Genomic DNA, 21,235 nt, shown 5'->3' with positions numbered 1-21,235 from the left:
TGGGCAAACCTCTGGCTGTAGCAACTCTGCTTTCCCTTGTAATGAGCTTTGCTAAGGAGCCCGGAGCACAGGGGCAGATGGAAACGTTTTATGGCTTTACTAGACAGCAATTGGGTCTATTACCATAATGACAGCTTTAAACCAGAGTAATTTGTAGGAGGCATGTATGGACAGAGCACTGATAGGGTAAGTCCTCTGGTGCAGCATTGCTCCTGAAACACACACCGTCCTGCCCCTGCATCAGGCACCCTCATTACAGGGCCATGGCAGACATCCATCTGCAGAACAGCCCACTCGAGACACAGCAATTACACAAACAGGGGCAGATAACTGAGTTACCCAGAAGCTGCAGCCCTGGCAACCTCTATCACTAACCATCACTTCCAAGAATCCCAGCCCTGCTCCCCCGGTTTCCCTTTCCCACCTCCCACCCGTGGCCTCCCCACCCCACTGGGGTGCCTTCTGTGGGAGTGCAGAGCTGAACAGCTCTGGGGCTGCCCCAAATGCACAGAGCTGAGCTCTGCTGCAGGTCTGATCCAAACTGATCCCGCTGGGCCACGCTCTCCCTCAGCAGCAGATGACACAAGCTGCGTTGTTTTTCTGCTGGCGCCATCACAAACTGCTCTGGTGGGCATTTGCTCTGCTGTCATTTGCTCCCCTTGCACAGATTTCACCTGGCACCCTGCCTGCCCTCTCTCCCTGCAGGTTTTCCCTTTTGCTTAAGCAGCTCTACCAGTTATCAGCCAGATCCAGCCCTGGGGGCTACAGGGACTCAGTTTCCCCCTTGCCCTTGCCCAGCCTGGCACAAGCTGGCAACGGCCAAAGGTGCTGCCTGGCACAGGCCTTTTTGGGCTCCCACAGGCACAGATCAGGCAAACACCCATAAATCCCCAGGCAAGGCCCCTGTTGCCTCCCACCCTGAGCCCTCCCAGGCCCTGTGCCTTCCTGGCCACGTGCATACCCTGCAGGGTGCAGCTCTTCATTCCAGCAACACACCTGCTCCCATGGTCCCAGCAGCAAAGAGATGTTTTAGGTGACAGCAACCCAAAACAAATGCTTTCTCAACAGAGACTAACCGTGCAGCCCTGAAGTCCCCCTTTGTTAAAGGCACTGTGGGGCCTGGACACTGAGTAACTGGCCACAGAGCTTCCATGTTATGCTCTGGCCCAAAGCTGAGAAAAAAACACCGCTTGATCTGACTACAGCATCACCCTGAGCTCACTCCCATGGGCAGCCTGTGTTTTGGGAAGCAGGAAGCCCTGGGCATGGGGGCTGCTTTCAGCTCTCACACCAAGAGCATCCACCCTTACCACATGCTCACTGAGGAACGAGACACCAGGTACGAACCATCAGCTGAGAGAAGCCATCCCACCTGCTTCATCAGTTAAACAACCTTCATCTTGCTCACCAGTGAGCCATGAAGCTTCACCCATGGCTTTCCATCACCACCAGCACCACCTTGGGTGACAGGCACTCAGACAAGATTTAACTCGCTCCTATGTGAACAGCTTGTCTGCCTTGCTGGCCAGAGCCAAGGGGTGCATGGATCCACTCACCCATCCCTATCCTGCCTCCCTCCTGGCATTCCCCAGACAGAAAGGGAGGTGAAGTTCCTTGGTGTGGAGCAGAGGGATGTACTGGGTGCAGAGCAGGGAGCTGAGCCCTGCACTCTGGTTTTAATAAGGTGGCAATAAGCGCCGCGTCTTCCTGCCCTTGCAATTCCTCCTCTTCAAGCACGAGATTTATTAGAGGAGCCATAAATCATCTCATGTTTGCAAGTGGCCAAAAAGCCCTGACATTTTTATTGTTTCTGATTAATAGATTTATAATTGGCAGCAGGCATGGCAGCCTCTGCGTTTATTTTTCCCCAGACTTTCTTCCTTTCCCCGCAGCTGACACAGCTTGGCCTCCTTTACGTGGTACTGCTTCTCTCCATCACTTCATTGTTTTGATTTCAACTGAATTGTGTTCCCTTTGGTCCTAGTCCATGGGTACTATCTTTAGGCAGTATAATTTTGGGTTGTTTAGAAAAGGGCACTGCTGAAACACCCCAAAAAAGACAGAGAGATGTATATTTGTTTTCTGCTGTTGGCTGGGGGAAAGGGGAAAGTCTCCCCAGCCAAATCCCTGCCTCTCACACCCTTCACAGCCCAACCACCACCAGCTGAGGTGGTCTCACTTCTCCAGTCCCTTTCAAGACATGCCCTGGAGTCTACCAAACCACATAGGACCCAAAACTCATCCGCTGCCACATCACCTCAAAGAGCAAACCTGAGCCAACCCATCGCTGAGAGCTGCCGGGGGGCACAGCTGCACGTCTTCCTGGAAACAGCATTCAGAGCTTCCTGCAATTTGTTTTGGATTATTTGCCACATGTGTAGGAAGAGGCTGAGCTTGCGTTAGCGGGGTGAGCAGAGCTCAGCTGCTGGAGCCGTGTCCTGCCACGCTGTGATGTGCGCACAGCTCTGAGCAGCAGCTCACACGGCACCTTCAAAGTATCAGCCACACCGAGGGGGTTAAACACCTGTGACGAGCCCCACGTAGAGCTTCCAAAAGCTCCTCTGTTTCTCTTCCAGGCTAGGGGCAGGTGGGACATGAGTCCTACCAAAGGAAGCACAGGCTGAACCTCATGGAGCTGTTGTTTAAGGCTTCCTGACTCCAAGCTGCCAATACCTGGTACAAGTCACAGGCTCCAGGAGGACAAGGCAGCGTAAAGGAAGCAGCTGACTGTATAATCACTAGTAATGGATAAGCTCCTCAAACATTTTGACACTTCAAAGTGTTCTACCGTTCTTTTTGTCCACCAGACTGCTCCAAGGTCAGACAAGCAATTCTCCATCTCAGGACTGGATCAAGTGAAGCAGTTAAGGTCAGCATCACCCCAGACTTCCACAGCTGGCCAGAAGAAAACCCAAAACACTTCTACACTCCAGCCACAGCAGGAAAATACACCAGGGAGCTGCTCTGTAGCTGCTCACTTACTCTTTGTACTCAAGCCTGTCTCAGAAAACCTGCATCTTGGCCATGGTGGCCCCACCAGAGAGATCCAAGTGGGCATATGCTCAAGGCCAGACCTGAGAGGGGGCTCAGGGACAAGTCAGGGAGCACAAGGCTCCCTTCCCTCTGCTCCAGCCTGACCCCAGTGCTGGCACCACGCTGGCATGGCCTGGCCCACCGTGCTTCACAGCAGGAAGAGAGAATGTAAAGGAACAGATGGGACCTTGCTGGTGTTTTCACATCAGTAGGAAACTGCCAAAGGGAGGAAAAGGGGACACGTGGCCTTCCCTGACACGCCAGGAGGGGTGATTCACACACCCCCAGATGAAACTGTGGTCCTCACTGCCACAAGATGTGCACGGCCCAAGTTTCAGATGGATACAGAACACAAACACACACACAAACAATCCACATGGGTAATTAAACCCAAAGCCACCCTCTCCTCCGAGGCCTGGAGCTGAGCTTAGAGACTGTACCATACTCCCCATAATGCCCTGTTTCTGTCCTCTCCCCTGCCTGCTCAGGCGAGGGCACCAGACATCCCTGGGCAGCCTCATTCTTACCCAACAGCTGCTCCCAGGACATTTGCACAGCAATTACAAATCATTTCTGTACAACAGAATTTAACTATAAGGAGACCATCCCATCCTCTCCTGCACAGCACCTGAGACATGGCACATCCTTACCCCGACAGGCCTTGTGTCCTCCAGATGCCACCCAGGGCAGTCAGAACATTCCCACGAGCGTTGCTGGAACCAGCCTGCACCACAGAAAGGGAGAGATTGGAAACTGGTGGCAGAGAGGTTTGGTTATTTACTGAGTGCCCTGTCCCTGGCTGGTGCTGCCTTACAGGAACCACAGACATCCTAACCCCAAGCGCAGGTTAAAAGCTCCTTGTCTCCAGGAATGAAACAAAGGGCAGAAAGGGAAACTGAGGCACGGAAGAACAAAACAATCACTCCTAAGTCACAGAGCTGGTTAGTTCAGAACTGAGTATCCACTCCTTTCTGCACTATGCTCAGCTCTATGTCCAGCAGCTGACACTGGAGTAAGATATTCATAAAAACACTCTCAAAGCACCAACAAATGACTCTGCTGCTCGCTGGAGGAGGACAGAAGCCTTGAGATTTACTTAAAAAACCCCTACAACATGAGTAGTGTGTTGCACATAAAATTGCCTGAGTGCAAAACAGAACCAACAGCAGGACTAGAGACAATTCAATTACACGTGTGATCTAGTTAGTGTGAGATGACTAATACAGAGATGCTGTTTGAATGGTCCCAGAACGCCTCAAAGCACCACCATTCCCTTACCAGTGCTGAGCTGGTTGCTCAGGGCAGCAGCAGACACCCATGAAAGCCAGTGCTTAGGTTGTATCCCCAAAGGCAAAGAAGCTGCAGCAGGTACAACAGGCAGCAAGGAGGAATGTACAGCACAGCAACACAGAGAGCACAGATGGGTGAGACTCGGAGACATGGGCAGTAGGGTAAAGACCACCCACAGAGACTCCAGGGTGCCTGACCTTCACCAACACCACAGCTCTTTCCAGGCCTGAGAAAGGCTGTAGGAGTACCCACATGCTGAGGGCTTTTAGCTCTGTGGCTGCTTAGCTCTGCTCTGAGCCAGTGAGATGATGATGGGAACACCAGACTCGCTAAACTTAGTGATCTAACATGCAGTCCTTCCTTCTGCCCTGGTTGGCAGATGTAAGCCATCGTGATTTCCATGGCTTAATGTTTTAGGGCAGAAGATCCAGGGCCAAGCTCTCCTCAGAAAAGATACACACCCACTCAAGCCAGACAACAGAGGAATAAATCCCTGATGGACAGTTGAACTTTGGGTGTCTGCAAGGATTTTCTCCTAAAGGCACTGCATGAGACTCTGGAATTCTTGTACAAGCACAAGTCCTCAGACAGCTCCTCTGGGAAAGGACCAGAAGAGCAATTCAAGGCAAGGAACACAACAATTTCATTAATTCTGCGTGCAGTACCTGCTCACATCTAATCCTGCCTTGGAGGACAAGAGCAGCACTCGTTATTAATAGGTGTTGGGTTTCTTGCTGTAATGACCCTACAGAAGCTCTGGAAGTACCCAAGGCATTCACCTGTGTGCCTGCTGGCCTCCTTCCCTCTTACCTTTGCCAACATAATTCTCGTCTTCGCTACATCGAGAGGTGTGGTGACTGCAGCTGCAAATCCACCTGAGCAAATGAAAATACCAAACACAAGTGAGACATTGTTGGGTGAGTAGGAATGCCACACTGCCTGTAATCCCCATGGCTGTGGTCAACACTGCTCCATTATTAATGCCTCCAGCACGTTTCCTCACGTCAGCAGCCAGGTAGGTTTGTACACTGAGTGTTTTATTCCTGTGTGTTGTCTTAAGGAAACAGCTCTACACCAGCTAAGTGTAAATCCAAACATCTCCATGGAGATTACTTTTGGTTTGGACTCTGGTCCTATGAAGGTTGTAAGGATAATGGATTCCACTTCCAAGGTCTACAGACAAATCTGAAAGGAAAAACCTGCTTCCTCATTTGCTGGGACAGGAAGATGAGCTCAGCACACTGCCTTCTGTCTGACCGTTCCAACGCCAGAGAGAGAGAGTGGAAAGATGCTCTCCATCTGAAACACACATGCTGCAGGGGCAGAGCATCCACAGGACACAGGCAGACAGGGTCTGGACTTCCACTGTTAGACCTGGGACTCTGTTTCAAGGAACAAAGCCAGGCCAGTGTTTGCCAGGAAGCTCATCTCCTACGAATGAAACCAGCTCCATTTTGGATAACAATGTGAAGCTGCCCAAGGGTCTTTGCAAAGTGTCAGAAGTCTGCTGCCACAAGTGCCATCTTCCCCTCACAGGCATTTAATCCTCTCTAACAGCTCCCAGACTTCACCCTTGGAGCTCATTACTTTCACTTGGAGCAGCCAGCTCAGCTGTGGCTTTCCTCCTGAGAGCCAGAAATCTTCAGCTTATCCATCTGCGTGTCTCATCCACAAACGTGTGTGTGTGTGTGTGTGTGTGTGTCTGTCTCCACATTTTAACCCTGTGGCTACAGCCTGGCCCCTTGTGCTATCTAGGGACCAGCTTTGCTGCTTTTTCTCCCAGGATCTTATTCCCTTTGCCTTACTTTGCCATCCTAAAATTAACTCTAGTTTCTCTCTCCCTCTTCTGTTTACCATATTTCAAGCAAGCAATGCTGAGGAAGAGCCAAAGGGAAGGGAACTTAAAATGCAGGAGCAGCCCAGCAGTAAGTCAAAAAAGAAAGGGGAAGGAAAGGGTCAAGAAAACAGAGACAGAGACTGGTTCTGAAGTCTTTCTTCTTTCTCCTGCATTTTTCTCTGGAGCTTGTATAAATCCTGTATCTGCTACAGCAGGGAACAAAGTGACTCCAAAGACTGAAGCCTACACAGTACCCAGGGAATAAGTTAAAAATAGTCCATCTTCTGTTCCAAGTTCTATGGAATGTAGAAGAATTGATCTCTCCGTTCTTGGGATGGGAGAGGGGAAAAGCATTCCTTCTAAAATCTGTAAAGTGATGAAGAAATCCATCTTCCCCACTGGCTCATGTTTTCCCCTGTATCTCTCTCTCCAACCACCTTAGCTTGCACAGACTAAAACAGGTTGGGCCAGCTGGCACCCTACACTGACTTCTTACAGTTAATTAAGCCACGTCCCGTGAGAGCTCAGGAGATGCAGTAAGGCTCATGTGCAGTCCCCTGGATCTCACAGAGGAACTGCAGGCAAGTGGGGTCAGCAAGGAGCCACAGCTCCAGTTTTAGGAGCAGCTTCTGCTCACTCCTGATGCAGTTCACTCGCCAGGAGCTTTCTAGCAGTGATACCTCACTAAAAAGCAGAAAAATGGGTTGTATTCAAGAAGCCAAAGCAGGAACTGTGAGTTAAACTCAATTCCAGCCCATTCTTGGACCTTCTTGAAGGTCAAAAATCTTTTTGTTGTGAGCCAGTTTTTCAGTAAGTGACCCAAAGGCTCTGAGAGAATGGTCTGGACAGAAACTTTGGTACTCATGTCAGTGATGTATTTTTAGAACAGTTAAAATAATCTCCATGGAAAACAGTGGCTTTACAAGTCTGGATGTAGAAGCCCTTCCTTTGCCCACAGACCAAGATAAAATTGAACAGTGGCCCTCGTGACTGTCAGGCCTGCATCAGGGAGTAACATCTCAATGCATCATCTCAGGGCTACAGAGTTGATGGCAACACTTCCATCAGACTAATTATTTGCCTTATCAGATCTCAGTCTCTTTTTCTATCACTGTGAACTATTTGGTACAGATTTACCAATCAGTTTAGAATGACAAGAGCAACAACAGAATGCTTCATAAGCACAACAAGCAGCAAGATGTCAGCTAAATGAAATGCAAGTTTGTATATGCTTGACAAAATTGGGAGATTAAGCTAACATTTGTTGGGAACTGCATTTGATTGAAGGCAGTGAGCCTGGCAAAATGCATTTTAGAGTGACTTCTTCACACGGGTATCTGAGAAGAAGCTGCAGCAGTAGTGAGGCACTGCTCAGTCCCACCTACTCTAGCTGGGTAAATGACTGTTTCCAGCCATCAGATTAACACAACAGATACAAACTAGAAGAGACAGAGTCTACTCATTAAAAACAGGAGGGCTCTGCACTGGTTTGTGCACAATAAGGCCCAACAGATCTTTAAATCCCCCCTTAGTCTACCCCTGCTGCCACTGAGTTCTCCAAGAGCTGCCACATAAGGCTGGACTCTGCTCAATCAGTCAGTAACCAGGACAACGTGGTACCAAAGTATGGGGTGAGCAAAAAGGCCCAGCCACGTCCAGCCTTACACTCCCAGTCATGCCAGCCTCTCTGTAGAGCTGACAGTGAAAAAGGCACCTTTACAGGCAAGCTGTGCCCTGACAGTCAGACTCACCAACTCAGTCCTGCAGGCTCCTTTCTCCCTTGCCCTAGAAGGATCTGGTGATGACTTGGGCTCAGCAAGTAGGCATAAAGATGGATTTTCATGAGAGAAGGCTCCTGGCTTGTTAATACTTCTAGCAGAGTGACAAACTCCTCTATTGGGAAAATAAAACTTCACACAGTGGTGGAAAAATCATCACTTGTCTCCCAAGAAGTTACAATGAACACAACATTCAGAGGACCTGAGCAGCAAAAGCTTCACCAGGCTCAGGGTGTGAAACAGAAAATCCCTCTGCTGCTCACACTTTCCCAGTGACCAGTTCATGATGGAAGCACTAGTGACAGACACCTGCAGAGAATGATTTACCTATATTTGGCAATATGGATAAAAAGTCTTTAAGATTTAAGATATTCCCCTAGGTTCCTGCTGGCATTTCCTACCCTTTTTAGCTGCCATACATAAAAAGCTGAGAAGCATCAGAAAAGGGTGAAATACTTCACGTGAGAACACCACAGAACCCTAAGTCCTCACAGTGAGGTGGCTGCCTGCAGAATTTGCTGCTGCCATATGAGAATATTCCACAGGCTCTTTTGACACACTCCTCAAACAAGATCCTGTGATGGAAGACAAGCTCTTCAGTCTCCACATCTTTCCAAGAGATGGGAACTTGTGCTTGACTCGTGTCCTTGCTTATTAGCCCATCTTAGGAAAAGAAAAACATCCAGGTTGAGCTGTATTATTGCCTGTCTTCATCACTATTTTCTGTACTGACAGCTGAAGGCCACCCAGGACTGATTCAGGATTGAATCTGAAATCTAGGTTGAAAACCTGAGTTGCAGAGCTCCAGCACTAAATCTCACAGCATCCTCTTACAGTGACTGATTTCCAAGTTCACACAGGACCTTTCTCAGAACTTTTCAATCAATCAGTTCTTATTTGAACTTTCATTTTACTGTTATCATACTAATGATTTTTTTTTATAGACAGTTTATCCTCTCTTTTTTCACTGTGGGATCAACACCTGCCAATGGTAGAGCAAAGGGACCCAAGAACCTCTTTGGATTTCATGAGAAATAGAAAGTCAAAGCACCGCTCCCTCAGCAATTTAACCAGATCAGGGGTGGAAGCTTGGGCCAAGCAGACACTGCAGGGACATCTTAAGAACTACTCAAAAATTTATTCAGAGCTATAGAGTTAAAGAGGCTTTTAGATACAGTGTGTAATCTTGTCAGAGCTGATTAGATCAAAACAAAAGTGATGGGAAGCCTTCCCTGTTCATGTGCAAAAAGCTCTTGTTAGTGCTCTGTTCACTAGTCTTGCACCTCCAGACTTTGTCACCACAGAGGATGAATTATTGATGTTAAACCACACCTTTTTTTACAGCAGGGAAAAAAGAGGCAATTTTCAATGGCATTAAATGGACACTCACACTTTGACAAGTTGGGAATCTCCTCGCTGCTTCAGGGCAGTGCTTTGCTTTCCCAACAGCTAACACCCCACGGCAGGCTTTCCTTGCCACCAACCCACTGCCATCAAGGCTACACAAAACCCACCCAGAAGCTCTTCTGGGGCAGCCTGCCCTGATATGGTACAGGGCTGGGGTGCAGTGGCCCAGCCAGGCAGTCTCTGCCCAGAGAAGCCTCAGGCATGGAGTGCAACCACCATCGTGCCTGGCCTGCTTGTAGTACAGGGATGTGCTGCTTCTCTGCCTCCAGCCTGCCAAAGCCTGTGCCCAAATGTGGGCTGCTGTCCAAACAGCACAGACAAGAGGCAAGGTTTGGTTCCAACGCAACCTCAGCCTTAAATATCACGTAGATCTACCCTTGGGTTCCTCCCCACTGGCTGCTCACAGATATCACCTTCTCTTACTCCCTGACCGCTCCCGACATCTCCTCTAGTTAAGACATCAGAAATGACAATAAAGCTGGATAAGGCCTCTAGGGATTAAATCATTAACAGATGAGACTGAGAGGGTTCCAAATCTCTGATACTGATGCTCATGCCTATTACATTTCTATAAAAAGCCCATGGATTGCACACACACATCTCACACATGTGAGCTCAACAAGGAAGAGCCAGGCCTCTTGCAGCACTTTGTCTGAAATCGCTGCCATTTCACAGGCACTGGGGACAGAATTCATTATATGGTTGCTCTTTATTCTGTCTTTGCCAAATAATCAGTTATGATTTATCTAGGAGCCAACCAAGGCACACAGACACATATATGTGTGTGTGCCATAAAGGGAAGCCAAACAGGACTTTTCTTCCAGTTTGTTTCAGCTTATTACCCTGCCCCTCAGGACCTCTAACATTTTTTTTAGAGAGTACTGAATTCAAGCAAAGAACACAGGAGAAAAGCATGTCTTTGTGATTTTACCATCCCACTACTACCATGGTGGCATCTGCCAGCCTCTCTAAGTTTAAAGGTTGTTTTTTTAGACAATCTTTTCCTTTTAAGGTTTATAACATTTTACATCATTTATTTTATTCAGAGGGCACTGGTGAGGTTTTGATTCTTTTTTTGTTTTGAGGTGGAGAGAAAGAGAGAGTTTGGTCTGGTTTTTTCTTCCCTTGTTTGAAACTATATGTAGGTAGGTAATTTTTAACTGTGGAATCCATTCTTCAGAAAGCAGGAAATTGTTTTTCCACTGTCTCTGTTCAGCAAGAGGCTGAACATTCTCAGTGAAACAGAATGAATGTGGTACCAGATCGATACAGGATCTGCCTGTTACGTGTCTGCAGAGGGAGGCAATGGAGGCAGAGGGGAAGGTTTGATCCAAGAAGAATTGAACTTCATGAACTTTGAAGCAGGTTGTCAAAGCATGCATGAGAAAGGTAAGATACTGCTGGTGAAAAGGAAGGAGTAGGAAACAGAGAAGGAAAATCAGGCTGGAGGAAGCGAAGCTGGAAGTACAACCCAGAGAATTTCTGTCTTTGCCAATGGTACTCCAGCTCTGCAAAGCTTTATGACTGGGAAACAGAGCCTATAAAGACACACACCTAGGCTGAACAGTCCCATCTACCATGGACCTGGAAGTCTCTGTGCTGTTCACAGAGGACAGGGTGTCTCCTCCAGCATGGTGTTTGCCAAAGGGCAGTGAAGCGTTCATGCACAACCCCTGGAAGCTTCTTCTGCAATATTTCTGCTAGAAAGTGAGCAGACACTACTGAACATCTATCAAACAGTAGCAGCTCCAAGCATAACTGGTCAGAATCAAGACCTACAGACAAGGAAATGGAGGCACTGGGCTAGATTTCCAATTGAGGCACCAAATTGGACTTCAGGAAATTACTGCGCACGGCCTTGGGTAAATCAGATAACCCTTCCAGCTCTCTGAACATGCCTGAACTGTTTTTGTATCAATCTGACTGTAAAGAAATCAACAGAGCTAAATTAACGATCCCCTATCACACCTGCACACATAGAGACTGCATTTTTAGCCTGATAGCTTGCTTTGTTTCAAAACAAACCTGAATGCTCTGCTTCAGTCGCTGTGATTGTGTTTGCACTGATCTGATGAGGTCAGTGTAAAATCCAACAACAGGCTGCATTTTAAGCATAATAAAACTCCCTTCACATGATCATAGCAAAAACAACTGGACAAAACTGCAAGAGATCATCTAAAATATCCCCTCAATTGTCCTCAAACCATTCCTTAAGGCTCACACGCCCCATCTGCTACATTGTGTGCAGCTACTGCCACGCTCCCTTCTCTCTGCCACGCAGTTACAGTGCCCATCAAAACGAAGCCTCGGTCTCTGCTGGAATTCTGCTGCTATTAATACTTCAATTCCCCTAACAGAGCTTATTTAAAAAACCAAGAAGTCCCTGGGACGTAAGGGCTCTGCCTTTCTAAGCCATCAAAGAACAAGCTTTGCTTTAGACAATCTCTATTTCAAGAAACACTATAATTTCTCTTTAAACAGGACTTAATTTTTTTCCACATATTCTTTTCCTGGTTTGGAATCTGAAAATGTATTTTAGCTCTTTGGGGAAAAGCTCTGGCTATCCATCTCTTAACTACTAATCTGTTTTTTCTATTAAGACAGCTGGGTCTCTCCTCTCTCAAACTTGTCAGCTATCCTGATGAGTCATTCATTGATTTTTTTTTCCTTCCCCTTTTTCTTTTAAACAGCTACAGTAGGCTAAAATCAAGCAAGAAGCCTACTGAAGAATTCAATTAACTTCTGGCTTGTTTGGTAATAAATAGTGCAGTATTGTATTCTGCCACTCTTTATTCTTGTGCTGGTGTCTGGAGATTGCCCAGATGTTTCGCCCTCTGTTTTTTTTTGCCGTGGAAGGCCTTTGCCTGCAGGCTGTGCAGGGCTAGCCCCTGCTCTCCTGCCTCTACTTAATCTACATGGCTGTCAGAGCTGTCACATGAATGGTGAATCATGGCCTCTCGCTGCAATCACTTCAACCCCTGGGGAAGTGCTCAGAGCAGACAGCTGCACAAACCCCCACCCAAGCAAAGTTTCTTCTGGATGAGGATTTTACAAATCAACTTTGAAATAATTGCAAAGCCTGACTGACAGGCCCCTGGTTTTTAAATAACAGAAATTTGTCAAAAACAAATTGGTTGTCTTTCAAACAGACACCCTGTTTAAGTCCTTTTTTTCTTCCCCCTTCTCTTCCCTTTGCTGACTTTCCTATTTCCAAACAACAACTGGATCCGTTTTCTTCTAAACAAACTTGAATTACAAAGGAATGTTGTTCTGCTATACTTAATAGATTTGCACATTTTTCCTTTTCTTCTTTAGTCTTTCCCAGTATAACATATAATCCTTTGCACCTGCAAAAGCTCCACAGACTGCTGACTGCCAAGAATCCACCACGTGACCCTGCTTCCATGACCAGAGATCCTGTGTTTAAAGAGAAAGGAAAATAAAAAGTTATTAAATGTTTGAATCTTTCTGATCCCCATATGAGTTAACTCCAAGGATGGGAACTTAAGTGAAAAGCTATTTTTGTGGCATTTTTCAGTGATGTAATAAGTGATTTTTCCCAAGGAACTTGTGTACTTGAACGAGCAGATGGAGTGGGAAAGATGTCTGGAACTGAGGAGGGCTTGAAGCAAATTGCTTTCAGGGATTTCATATGTATGTATTTAAGCCTGTGGCCATGCAACTTTGAAAATATTTTGTGAATTTATTTTCTTTTTGGCAGATAAAACAGTGCAAAGCAAAACACTGAGCAGAGGGGGAAGAGGCATGCACGAACCAGTATCAGTCTAGCCCAGATGTACCGAACACTCTCCTTTAACAAGAAAAGTCCCCAGCACAGTGAGATAGAAGTCCTGTTTTCCCCACTACATTTCTTAAACCAACCCTTCCCCTTGCACTCCCCCAAAACACCCATCGTTAAGAAATTACTCTTATCACTCCCATTACATCCCAAAGCAGGTGTGTCTCTGTTTTTCACTTGGCGGCATTAGGGACCACACACCCTTCTGCTCTCCGCTGCTCCCACACACCATGCTCCAGCCCATGAACTCACTGCACCATTGCAACATGCACACTGGAAAACAACAAGAATGGTGCCTTCTGGACAAACCCCCACCGACAATCAGGTCAAACACTTGGATGAGTCTGGTGAGTATCAGCAACAAAAGGCCAACACGTGCTGAGATGGTTTTTATGATGACAGCGATGGTCACTTTGTTCTCTCCTCCACCCCACTCCACTCCATCACCTCTTTCCCTTAACATTGGAAGTTCTCTGGAGGAGAGGCTTCTGGTTTGTGCTGTGAGGATCAGTGCTGAGCAAAAAGGGATTGGATCCACAGCCCACCTGAGACCTACTGCAGACAGACCTTTACTTTTACTTTACTTTATAGCTATGGCACCATCTCATTCTTTTTAAAGCCATATCCTACACTATACAATTTTCTTAAAAGCAAGCCACTAGCTGTGCCAGGCTGAGATGCTGCTTCCAGGCTGCTGGTCTGCAACACACCCACTTTCCACCGGGGCACGAGATTTCATTTCCCTCATTTGCTGACTCATCATTTAAACACGCTGTCCTTGTGACTCGCTTCTTCCAGCTTGGCTGGTGCTTATATTTCAGTTGAATGTTTTAAAAATCAAACTGTTCAAGCAACAATAGGCAGCCACAATGTTGTTTGGTATCCTGCCATAGCTAAATAGTTGCAGCTCCGCTGTATGAAGGCACTACAGGGATTTCAGTCTCTTAATGCTAGCCATTCTCTTCCTGGTGGTTTCAGTATGGGCTTCTATTTTGCTGTCACCCACAGCAGAAACTCATTTTCATCTCATAAAGAAGGACTCATGAGCCTTCAAAACCATAAGACCCTTTTCTGGAATAACTTAGTGTCTTTGGACACACAGTTTTCTTGCAACTCACTCCTGCTGGACAAAGGACACACATCCCCCAAGAGAAAAGGTGCCTCCTTCCAAGGCACCTAGGTTTTGTCAAAGCATAAATCCCACCTTCTAATCCCATTTTCAACATACTTCAGGTGCTTAAGAAACCTCGAATTCAAGTCAAGGGTTAGAAATTTAACTGCTGGAGCCACATGATAAAACCAGAATTACTCCATGTTTTCATTAATCGTTCTCCAAGCATCTAAACATCTCCAGGAAACCTGAGAACTCAGAACAGTTACTTCTGCCATGCAAAAAAAGCACTATGGAAGATCTGATGGAGGACTAAGAGGAAAATCAGCACATTAATACAGACATTCATGGCTTTGCCAGAAGCCCAGCCTTTTCTCAGACACGATGGGGTTTTATGTTAATGACACTGTCCAAAGAAGTAGAAAAGGTCATTCTTATTTCTTGGCATGTAGCTCTGAAATTTAGTTTCCGATAAAGCCTGGCTTCCCAGCGCACTTCTGCACAAAGAGCCTTTGCCAAGCAAGGCAAACGGTGATGAATTCCCATCTGTTATGCCTGCAAATTGACAACAGGTATTTACAACAGTCATGCAACACGGAAAATTGTTTAGAAGGGTGGAGCCAGGAACAGTTCAATTAAATTAGGGAAAAGGAGAACTGAGGCTGGAGAACAGGAAGAAAATTCCCCAACAGTGAGGTCTACTGCACAGTGGAGCCAGCCTCCCCAGGGAGGAGAGGAAAGCCCTCTCCTCTGAGTCATTTAAAAATAGACTGGAGAAGGCACTCAAGACTGTACTGTGGGGAATAATCCTGCACTGGCAAGGGCAGGATGAGATGACTTCATCCATTCCTTTCCATCTCTGACTTTGGTGATTCACCCAGAGCTCCAAACCTGAACATGCAGAACGAGAGACACGGGGTACGAGGACATCATCCCAGAGGAATCCAAAAGCAACAAGTGCCACGGGGCCAAGAGGACTGGCAGGACTCTGATCCAAATTGTTTCTAACCACACTTGCACTGTGGGCCAAGCTGAAGGCTACACATGTTTTCCCTCATAGCCCACAGACCCACTAATTGACAGGGCTTTGTGGTAAGCTGGGCTTGTATATGTTCTTCAATAACAGTCGCCTTTGTGCTGCACCCAGCGTGGTTTTAATACTACCAACACAGGGTAAAGCAGAGAAGCTATTAGAGGCTTGTAGATCACTGTAAAGCTGAGGCCTTGATCCTGGAAAGACAGACAGGATTCATAAACATATCTCCCCAACACACTGACTTTGTACAGAATTGCTGTCACTTGCAGTGATACGGTGCCTAGATCATGCTCTGCCATCCTAACTGCTGGACAAATTCACAGGAGTCTTCTACTCAGGAGACAACGGCGAGAGCTCAGGTCAGGCAGAAGACGGGTATCAGAGGCAGGCTCGGAGCCCATGGGTCACAGCTCCCTGCTCCCAACAGGGCAGAAGCACCCATGTAATTAATGCCTGCAGATGCCCTGCAACTACACTGCTTTTTCTACACATGCTCTTCCAATATGTTTTATAAACCAGGAATCAGGAGCAACACAACTGCAACAATCGGATCTGCCTGGTTTCCCCACCTCCATCACCAAATGCCTCCTACCTGCCTTCACTGTGCTCCTCCTGCAGAAGGCAGCAGGAGACAAGGAGACTTTTCCAGGGCAATACCCATTCCCACTAGTATTCACAGCCTAGGAAAGCAGAATGACAAGGAGCACATTACATGAAAGCAGGCCGCCAAGCCAAGCCTCTGTCATGTGTATTCTATTAAGCTGAAGGCTGAATAGAAGACTTTGTTTTCCACTTCAAAGGACCCCATCCCAATCTCTCGCTCTTCCCTTATGAATAACAAATTGGAAATAAATCTTCTGGCTGAATCGCATGGAAACTCGTACAGTTGGGCCCTCTGCAGCTTCCCAGCTCAATCACATGCTAATTCTTTTGGTAAACACTTTTATGTGATATATATGTAAATCTGGCTGTGCGTTGCCGTGCAGTGTAAAGCAATCCAGCATGGGTGTCCTCAAGGGATGGCACACAGCGGGGAGCCTGAATGCAGAGTTCCAATTATTCACAGGGATAGTGTTCACACAGAAGGGTCAAGTTTTATATGTGGGTAGAGCCTTACTTTTCTTGCTAACGATCCCATTTCATAGTGTGCCACAGGCCAGTGCCCTCTCCTGCTCACCACAGACGTTACTTAGCTCTTTTGATGTGGAGAACACAAGGACATCCCACTTTGCTGTGCAGAAGGCACATGGGAAAAGTCACTCTTAGGATATACCAAAGGTCTTTCAATCTCAAAAACTAACAAACAAAAGAAATACTACCACTGCCTTTAAATATAGGGAGAAGTACATGGTGCCCAGAAATGTGGACTCCTCGTGTGTGAAGGCCACCTGGCCTCCAGATGGCAAATAACCTTTGACTAGTTCACACAACTCCTGTCACCTTTGCCATAGGTTTGTGGTAAAAGACGGGGCAGAAATCATCTGCCAGCTTTGTGCTCCCAGTGCAGTTTGGTCTGGGTGTATTTTCAGGACACCTAAGCTATGGTGATCCTGGGGAAGTTGCATCTCTCAAACCTGATGACCAGACCAACACCTCAAATGCTGCAGGAAGCATCACAGAGAACAAGGCCTCAGCCTTGCTGTTCTTCAGGGACGAAGAGGCAAGCAGACCTCATGGCAGACACTAAACTTGAGGCCTGCAGCTGAGTAAATATTACAGTTCACTCCAATGATAAGCATCTGTAGTATTTCTGCTTTCCACTCTGTTCAAGGCAGTATTCAGCTTCACGGTAACAGAGAGCAGAAAAGTCTCTCTGAATTAATCACACGGATTTGTGTGCATGTGCAGTCTGGCAGACTGAGGAAAGAAAAGCAGCTTTCATGTTTGCCTTTACTACTAGGTATTTCACTTGCAACGTGGCATTCTGCATGGCTGACCCTTACAGATGCATGGCACATTAGCTACAGAAGCAGCAACAATTCATAAGCTGATTGCAATATCTATACACAAAGTTAAACACGGAGTGTAGAGCCAAACATCCTCTCCAGTGAGTTTTTATGTGCATATGTGCAGCATATGTGCAAGTACATGTGTATATTATCCTCCAGGAAACATGCAAGCCCAAACATGGGAAAAAAAAAAATCAATGATCTGAGTTCACTGTTGCCACAAACGGTGAGACTCCATTTGCACTGATGGAGTTGTGCTCACTTATGCCAGTATTGAGTTTGACATTAGAATTAAACCCACCCAAATCCTACATAAATTGAGAGGAAGAGAATAAAAGTTGGCCCACGTACAACAGCATCTTTTTCATGTCAAAAACGTTTCATTCTCTTCTCCTCCCCATACAGTGCTGCACTGATGCCTGTGACCCATTTGGATGTAAATGAAAATGGATGTGCTAAAAGTCTGGTTAAAGAACATGTCTTTGAAACTGCATTCCTATGGCAAGGCAGAACATAACATGCCAGCTGCATTTGGTTTCCACGGCACAAAGGGCCAGATAGGTGTGTTTGGGAAGGAAAATGCACCTCTGAAAAAATCACTTGGAAGATGGGACAGCTTTCCTTGGACAGCTGAACTGCTATGACCTGCTAATAAATCTGTGCTTCGTGCAGCATTGTGTGAAGAAGTTACATGGAAGAATTACACGAGTCTTTTGAGGTTCTTCAACAAGAAGTAAGCATCCAAATCAAATGGTGAGCCCTTCACACTGATTCGACCCAGTGTCCCCAGATGTCATTGGCAAGCTGAGCAGCCTCCAGCGAACCGCTTGTGGTTTAGTCACGACCGAGAGCATCACAATCTGGCTCTGTATCTACAGACTGCGTTGAGGCTGTTTGACTTCTGCCATTTTAAATGCTGCATTGATGATCCAACACCATCTGACTTTCTCAAACGTGTCTGCAGAGCTTTAAGTCAAGATTGCATTTGTTTGGTTCTCTTTGGTGCAGATGGCGTGGAGCATTCCTTGGACTCTGCTTCAAGACTGTGTGAATGACACTTATTGTGACACTAATAAAGCCAGGGCTGTTTGCTGAACAGCTGTTGGGTACATTGTTCTTTTGTGAGAAAAATGCAGCCGTTATGCTAATGGCATGCAAAGGCCACCAGTTACGTCAGGCCTGGAAATCTGTTTTCCTGACACAGCACCTGAGCAAATGGCAGACCCGTTAGTGTGATTTAACCGTTAGGACTTAATCCCTAAATCAGCCCCATCGTCACTCCAAGAGAGAGCGAGGTATGGTGGAACACTTACTACACTGCCTGCAAGGAAATGGGTTTAAAGCTGGACCTGGCTTTCATTTACTCCTGACTTATATGCAGCTGAGCACAACAGAAAAGAAACACTAGACGGCTTCTCCAGGAAAACAGGAAAGCTGTCACCTACCTATAGAACAGGGAAAGAGCCATTTTAGGCCCAGTTTGGCTCCATTCCTCTACTTTCTACTTAGCATGTTAAACAGCAACAGATTTGACTGTAAATTTTAGGAGGGAAAAAGCATGTGGTTTATTGTTTCAATGGTGGAGTTATAAACACGTATTACTGCTGAGAACCCCAGCTGCCTGGGCAGGAGCATTCTGTAAACTTTTCATTCTTATTAACTTTAAAAATCAGGTGCAATGAGCTTCAACCAAGATTAGAGTCCTCACTCTCCACAGAAACCCACCAAGCAGTCTCTGCACAGCATGATTCAGATACTGAGGGCCATAAGCAAGGCTGAACCCACCCTCAAACCAGACTTGTTCACATCCATACTGTCTATATCAGCCTCCAGAAGCTGAGCTCCCTGGAGGATGGAACCAAGAGAACCAAGCAAATGAGTACATGTGCCAGTGCCTTCACGTAGATCTACATGTAGACCATGTTCTGTCCACCAGCAGATTTCCCAAGCTCTGTTCCTCCCCACACAAGTGCCTTGTGCCTGGGACAGAACACATGAGACCTAAGGAAGCATAAGCCCAACCAGCTTAGGAACAACGTGGGGAGCTTCTGATCTTACCCAACCAATCTTCTGATACTGCTCTGCCTCACAAGGGGATGGCTGGACTCTCCCCATTCTCTTTACTGCAATGCTGTGTGTATTTAATAGGGTAGAAACATGCCTGTGTGTACCCTTCCAACCATTCTCTCTCCTGAAGCCACCAAAGTATTCCTCTGCTTCTTCAGCATCTGACAGCATTATCACATGCCACCATAACCATTACAAAATCCCACAAGAAACACCTGCCCATGTACATCTCTCAGCTCTCTGTCTTTAGCTATTGCCTCTGAAGGCCCAGCCAAGTATCTCTCTCTCAAACACCTGTTAATTTGTGAGACTCACACATTTGAGAAAATGATCTTATTGCTAAAGCCAGTGACAAAAAAAACCACGTGGGCTCAATATAGCTGCAGAAAGTCTAAGAGCTTTAGGTTTTGCCCAGTACAAAGAGGGAAGCCCTGGCCCCACTGAGTGCCAGAAGAGCCAGAACATCACCTTGAGCATGGTCAGTCTAAGACTTTTATTTTTCCCTGTATGTCCTGGGTCAGCAGAGCAGCACAGTTTGTGCCAGCCCTCCAGAGATGCTGCGTGTGCAAGAGCAGGACTCACTGGCAAACACAGCCTGCAGGGTGAATCCAGCCTGACCCTGATGTTATAGTCTTAGCAATGTCCAAGTGTCTCATCTCAGAACCAGACGTGTCTAGTGAAAAATACAAAAGGTTCCCAGGACTGTAGATTTGTCTTCCCTCCTTAAAAAAAACCAACCCAACCAACCAAACAAAAAACTCCTTATTTTCCAAGTCTACTCATTTGAGACCTATGTCCTCCTGTCTGCCTGCTCCTTCCCTCCTCCCTGGCTACCAGAGCCTTTTATCCAGACATACAATACATTTAGTCCATAAAGAGAGCATTCTCCATGTACAGCTGCGTTCAAGTAACTCTCAGAGGCTCTGAAGCGCAGCCAACGTGCAGAAACATAAAACCCAAGAGGACTGAGTCTTATTTCACCTGAGATGGGTTTACCTTACACACAGCACTGTTCTCTGAGGCAGCTGACCATTTCCACTCAGAAATAAGCAGCAGGCATTTTTGACAAGATGTTGCTGGACTCAAATCTAAGCAGAGGCTCTTGAGTTTGGGGGATTTTCTTTTAAACTCTATTTTGGTGAAAGAACCTTGATGTCCTGTGTTTCTCCCCACAGCAGAAATTAAAGTTGCTTTTTTTTCTCAGATCTAACAGGAAAATAAATACAGATACAAATGCTACATGAAACATGTGATAAATAATTTCTGTGCTGTTGGTAGATACTCAGATATGATGATTAGATGTGCAGAATACAAGGCCTGAACAGAGCAGAACAGAAGAATACATCAGGGATGAACTCCACAGTGCTACAGTCATCCCAGTGAAGACTCACACCCCTGGCAGCCGGGCAAAAGCAAGAGAGCTGCACTACACTCCCTGTAACCCACAACAATTTAATGTTAAATACACAGCCCTGTAATTTGACATTCCCACAATGCACAACACACATACAGTATTCCCAAAGCAAGTTGCAGAGGTACCCTGGAACTTCTGGGGCTGCATACAAAGGGACTGTATCTCACAATGTTATTCTACAGCTTGAACTAATGTGTGGCTGGCACTGGGCAAGCACACCACATCTATGTTCTGCTGCCCTTCTTCATGGCCAGTTGGCTTTGAGATGGAGTCAGAAGCATTAACCCTACCTAAAAGAACCTAACTCTGATCAGCTGCCACATTGGTAATCAGCCATGGCACTCCTCAGAGGGCTGGTGGAGCAGACAGTGAGTGAGATTTGAAATGCTCCTTCTTTTCTTGAGCTCCAAAGAGTTTCAAATTGTTTTAGCTGTAATGCTTGGGCTAAAAAGATAGAGATGTGCTACACTAATTCACCCTAATAGAGAATTACACTGTCTGTCCTGAAATCTAT

The 21,235-nt window shown here is 46.5% G+C and overlaps 1 protein-coding gene across 4 annotated transcripts in view; it reads right to left on the bottom strand.

Moving 5' to 3' along the window:
* The window catches only part of SLC25A26 (solute carrier family 25 member 26), an 81,874-nt gene that overhangs the window by 3,028 nt on the left and 57,611 nt on the right, over positions 1–21,235 (bottom strand). For all 4 annotated transcript variants that reach the window (XM_062008672.1, XM_062008671.1, XM_062008673.1 and 1 more), the window contains exons 7-9: positions 12,693–12,762; positions 5,134–5,198; positions 3,684–3,757 (exon numbers count right to left, since the gene is read on the bottom strand). In XM_062008672.1, coding sequence (XP_061864656.1) covers positions 3,684–3,757; positions 5,134–5,198; positions 12,693–12,762 — 209 coding nt within the window. The remainder of the gene's footprint in view (positions 1–3,683; positions 3,758–5,133; positions 5,199–12,692; positions 12,763–21,235) is intronic.

Source organism: Colius striatus, chromosome 15, assembly GCF_028858725.1.
Source record: "Colius striatus isolate bColStr4 chromosome 15, bColStr4.1.hap1, whole genome shotgun sequence".
In the NCBI taxonomy this organism is placed as follows: domain Eukaryota; kingdom Metazoa; phylum Chordata; class Aves; order Coliiformes; family Coliidae; genus Colius; species Colius striatus.
Note: the sequence above shows the minus strand (reverse complement) of the source record. Positions and strands in the feature narration are given on the sequence as shown.